Source organism: Plasmodium reichenowi, chromosome 14 (genome assembly GCF_001601855.1).
Source record: "Plasmodium reichenowi strain SY57 chromosome 14, whole genome shotgun sequence".
Lineage (NCBI taxonomy): Eukaryota > Apicomplexa > Aconoidasida > Haemosporida > Plasmodiidae > Plasmodium > Plasmodium reichenowi.
In genome coordinates this window covers 1,743,940-1,749,504 of record NC_033659.1, presented here as the reverse complement: position 1 = coordinate 1,749,504, position 5,565 = coordinate 1,743,940, and the positions used below count along the sequence as shown (strand labels likewise).

At 17.0% G+C, this 5,565-nt stretch overlaps 2 protein-coding genes across 2 annotated transcripts; both read left to right on the top strand.

Moving 5' to 3' along the window:
* Window positions 1-1,260: 1,260 nt before the first annotated feature.
* On the top strand, window positions 1,261-2,487 carry PRSY57_1443100 (zinc finger protein, putative; the record flags this gene model as incomplete). The annotated part of the gene is made up of 1 exon (XM_012910028.2): window positions 1,261-2,487. The coding sequence occupies one exon, from the start codon at window positions 1,261-1,263 to the stop codon at window positions 2,485-2,487; it is 1,227 nt and encodes a 408-aa protein (XP_012765482.1).
* Window positions 2,488-4,211: 1,724 nt separating this feature from the next.
* On the top strand, window positions 4,212-5,278 carry PRSY57_1443000 (dephospho-CoA kinase, putative; the record flags this gene model as incomplete). Its single annotated transcript, XM_012910027.1, has 2 exons — window positions 4,212-4,906; window positions 5,149-5,278. 2 exons carry the CDS (start codon window positions 4,212-4,214, stop codon window positions 5,276-5,278), a joined length of 825 nt encoding a protein of 274 aa, XP_012765481.1.
* Between the last annotated feature and the right edge of the window lie 287 nt (window positions 5,279-5,565).

The window sequence follows — 5,565 nt, the reverse complement described above, 5'->3', positions numbered from 1 at the left end:
TAATACGTTCTATGACAAAATATACATAATTTCATATAAATATTATTTTATACCTATAAAATTATTTAATAAAAAAAATACAAATGTATACAGAAAAATTTGTCGAACGGCATAAAATTATTTCAATTATGTGTTCTTATAAAAATGAATTTATTAAATAAATATAAACAAAAATATAAATATATATTCACTTGTTTATTTATTTATTTATGTATATATAGTTATACCCTTATTATTTTTATAATTTATAATTATTTATTTCTTACTTTTTTTTTTTTTACAATATTTTTAATTTTGAACAAATTAATTATTATTTTTATTTTTTTTAAATAAATTATAAACACTTCATATTAATTTAATATTAGTGTGTTTTATAATTAGTGTTTTTTAAGATATAATAATTATGAAATATATAATATATATATAGGATATGCATTATATTATAATATATGAATGGTTTTTGAACCTTAAGAAAGTACTTTACACCATTAAAAGGAAAAAAAAAATATATATTATATATATATATATATATATAATGTATAATATATATTTTATAATAATACATATACAATACTTACAATTTTATATATATAATTCTTTTTGTACAAGAATTATGTTTTGTTTAATATAAAAAACTTATAACATAAAATCTAATGATGATTCATAATTAATAATATAAAAAAAGAGAATGAATAAATAATTAATATACCTTAAAAAAAGGTTTAAGAGAGAAAAAAAAAAAAAAAAAAAAAAAAAGAAGGAAATATAAACATGGAAATATGAATATGAATTTGTATTTTTTTTTTTTTTTTTTTTTCTTTAATTTGTTTTAAATTAAATGAATATCTATTAAATCAATATTCAATTTATGTTTTATTATAATTCATTTATATTTATTATTATATATATATATATATAAAAAGAAATACATTTATATAACTTTTATAAATATAATGAAAAATATATTTTTGAATAAGATAAAAAAAAATAAAAAAAATATAAAAGAATAAATGAATGATTAAATAAGCTAGAAAATGAAGAAATAACAATTTTATATTACTAGATATATTTTTGATTAAATCTTTTATCTACCAAAAAAATTTGACAAGAATAATGTCAAATTGAATATTACCTTTTTACTATAATAAGTCTTCATATATATATATATATATATATATATATATATATACATATATATACTTATTTTAGTTCTTTTTTGTTTCCCCATATTTTACATCTAATGATAAATAACAATCAACAATGTTTAAGAAAAGGTTTGTAGGCAATGTGAAGAACAGGAAAAAAACAGAAGACATAAAAGATGGCGAAGATAAAGAAAAGCAAGAAGAAGAAGAAAAAAAAACAAATGAAGAAAATACAAAGAAAGAGAATGATAATTCAAATGATTCTTCTTTAATGGACACAAATGATATGTTTAATAAAAAAAAGAGAGAATTAGAAGAAGACCATGAAATTGGTGATGATGATGTGGTATGTAAATATTTTTTTAAGAAGAAATTAAAAAAAATGAATGAAGAGAATTCATTACTTTTAAGAAAAAAACAAAATAAATTAATACATTGCAAAAGTGAAGATATTACCCAATCAAATACATTAACAGAAGATAGAATATATAAGGGTGATTTTAGTGGCTCGAAAAATTATGGATCATATGAAATAGATCAAGATATAAAGAATGATCATAGATCTATAATGGAAAGGAATATAAAAATAGGTGAAGAAATATTAAAAGGAAACTTAAAAGATAATATATATAGAGGAAAAGATGCCCATGAAAAAGCTATAATGATTAAAAAAGATAGTTTAGCTAAAAACAAATATACAGGATTATATGGGCCTGTACGTAGTAGTGGTTCCAATGTTAGAGTAACTCTACGTATTGATTATGAACCTTGTATATGTAAAGATTATAAAGAAACTGGATATTGTGGTTTTGGTGATACATGTATTTATTTACATGATAGAAGTGATTATAAAAGTGGATGGAAAATTGAACAAGAATATCAAGAAAAACGAAAAAGAGATGAAGCATTAAGAAAAGAAAAAATGGAAAAATGGAATGAAAAGATGTTAAAGAAATTAAAAGAAAAAGAAGAAAGATTAAATAATCATAATAATAATTTAAATGATAATAATATAAATAATGATGAATATTCTGATGAAAATGAAAATAATTCAAATCAATCTAATTTATCTTCTTGTTCACATAATGATAATAATTCAGACACAAATTCAGTGGATAGTGATACTTCTCTTCCATTTGCATGTATAAAATGTAAAAAAAAATGGAAAATAGAAATGAATCCAAGTGTTACTGAATGTATGCATTATTTTTGTGAAAAATGTTTTATTGATATGTTTCAAAAAAATAAAAAATGTTTTAAGTGTGGTTTACAACTTAATGGTATTATGAATACGGCCCAAAATATTATTGATATATTAAATAAGAGAAAAACAGTAAAGTGATATAATCCTTAAAAAGCTAACGACAGTATATATTAAGTAATTCGTTATGTATATGTATATATATATATATATATATATATATATGTATATTTTATTTCCTTCTCTTTATTTATATAATATATTAGATAGAAAAAAAAATAAAAAATGTATAAAACTATATATAATTTTTTATACATTTTCTTTATTTTTTTTTTCTTGTTTTAATTTCCTTTTTTATTTTTTATTTTTTATTTTTTTTTGTTCTATTTCTCTTTATATATTATTATTATTTTTTTTTTTTTTTTGTAAGTGTTATAATAAAAAAAACAGCCATCTTAATTATATTTCTTAAAAAAAAATATATGAAATATGAGAAAATATGTGTATTTATTTTTTTTTTTCCTTTTTCCGTATTTATTTCCTTTATGTTTTTATATACAATGGTATAAACTTATTTTGTTTATCAATTTTTTAATTTATCATTTATGTAATTATAATAAAAATTTATAAAAGGAAGAAAATGTACATATAATTATATGCATATATTGTTTTTTTAATTTAGAATTAAAAAAGCAAATGTGCAATAAAAATTAAATATAATAAATAAATAAATAAATACATATATATATATATAATTATATACGCATTCTTATAATATATATATATATATATTTGTATAATAATATATATATAATATAATATATATATATATTATATATATATATATATATGTATTATTTTTATATTTTACCTAAAAAATATTTGTTTTTCTTGCCATATTTTTCTCTTTTTCCTTTTTTAACTTAGCATATAAATTTATATATATATATATGTATATATAATATGTACACATATATATATATATGTATTTTTATTTTCCCTGAAATAAATAAATATTAAAATATAATGAACTAGAATAATGTGTTATAAATTTAGTTCATTCTTTTATAACACAAAAAAAAAAAAAAAAAAAAAAAAAAATGAAAAAATGAAAAAATAATAATAAATCAATTATAGAAATAGATAAAATGAATAAAATGTATGAAAATAAATAAACAAATAAAACTTTTTGTAAATAATAATATACCAAATACAGAGATAAATTTGTGTAACAATAATTTTTAAAATATGTGATTATATATATTAGATATCGAATTATTGACTATATAATTTATTGTTTTGTATCTATTTATTTATTTTTTTTATAAATATATAATATTATTGATATTATATTACCCAAATATATATATATATATATATATATATATATATATATATGTTAAACTTATTTGTTTCCTACTCTTTTTTTTTATTTTTAAAATACATTCATTAATTTTCTATGACCATACAGAATAATGCATGCTCCTTTTTATGAATAAAAATATTTTTAATGCATTTATATAAAATATATATTTGTATATATGTCGATGGGTTTAAACAAATTCCTATAATTGCATATACGACTAATACAACTTAAGTGAAAAATATTATATTTGAATATATTTTATATTCATATATTTTATACATACACACGTATATATTTTTTGTACATATATTTTTACATATATTTTATAATTAAGGAATAAAAAAAATAAAAAGTAATATATACATATATATATATATATCTATGTTAATCTTTGTATATATAAAGAAAGGGAGAGAATATTGTAGCAACGTAAAGAAAAAAAAAAAAAAAAAACAAGAAAAAATAAAAATATGACTGTATTATTAAGGAGTATAAAATTATGTTTTTAAAATTCTTTCTTGATAAATGTATTTTATGTTTCCTGGCTTTGGGTTTGATTCCAATTGGATATATAAATAGAAAGAATAAGTTTAGGAAAATTGAAAATCAGAAATATGCCTTATTCAGTTCTATAGTTATGAACAGTTTTTTAATATACCTAAATAAGTTTTTTGGAATATTAGGAATATTTAATTTTTTTTTAGGGAATTATTTATGTTTAATTGGAATAACAGGTGGTATAGCCGTTGGAAAATCAACTTTTTGTAATTTTCTAAAAAAAAAAGATGTGGTTGTAATAAATGCTGATGAAATTACTAGTAAGATTTATACAAAAGATTCTATATGCTATAAAAAAATTGTAAAACACTTTGGAGAAAATATTTTAAATAATGATAAAAGTATTAATAGAACCTTATTGAGAAAAATAGTATTTAATAATGAAGAAAATGTTAAATATATCAATAAAATTACACATACTTATATTATACTACAAATTATTAAAGAATGCTTAAAATATAAATTTTTATATTTTAAATATAATGTAGCCATTGAAGCACCTTTATTAATAGAAACGAAATTATATCTATTAACAAGTCCTGTTATACTTTTAAAATCATCTGTAAGAAATCAAATTAAACGTATCTTATCAAGAGATAAAAATTGCACCTATGATACAGCCATGGGTATTATCAAGTAATAATAAAAAAAATATATCTGTATATTACGTAAAAAATGTTATGCAACACTTATAATATATATATGAATGATTTTTTTTCTGTTATAAATTTTTATATTTTATACAGTGAAATCTTTTTTTAATTGTGATGTTCAATATCCAATACATTATAACAATGTACATATATGTATGTATAATACTTTTTATCTTTCTTAATTTGAATTCATATTATATGTTATTTTGTTTTTTCTTTTTCCAGGAATCAGCTACCTACAGATGAAAAGATAAAGTACGCAGATATTATTATTAACAATGATGGAGATATATTAGACTTACAAATGAAATGTGATGTGGTATATAATAAATATTTAAAAAACTTTTTCTTCTAATTTAGGCTTGTTTATATATATATATATATATTAATATATATTTATTTATATACATGTAATTATTTATTAATAATTAAAAAGTATACTATATTCTTATAAACCATATTTTTTTATTTAATTGTTATAGAATATATGTATTGCTTGTTTTCTTTCTTTCTTTTTTTTTAATTCATACACATATATATTTTCTTCTTATTGAATTTTAATTTTTAAGTTATTTAATAATATATAGTCTTTTTTTTTTGCTTTTTTTTTTTTTTTTTTTTTCTTGTATATATATTATATAT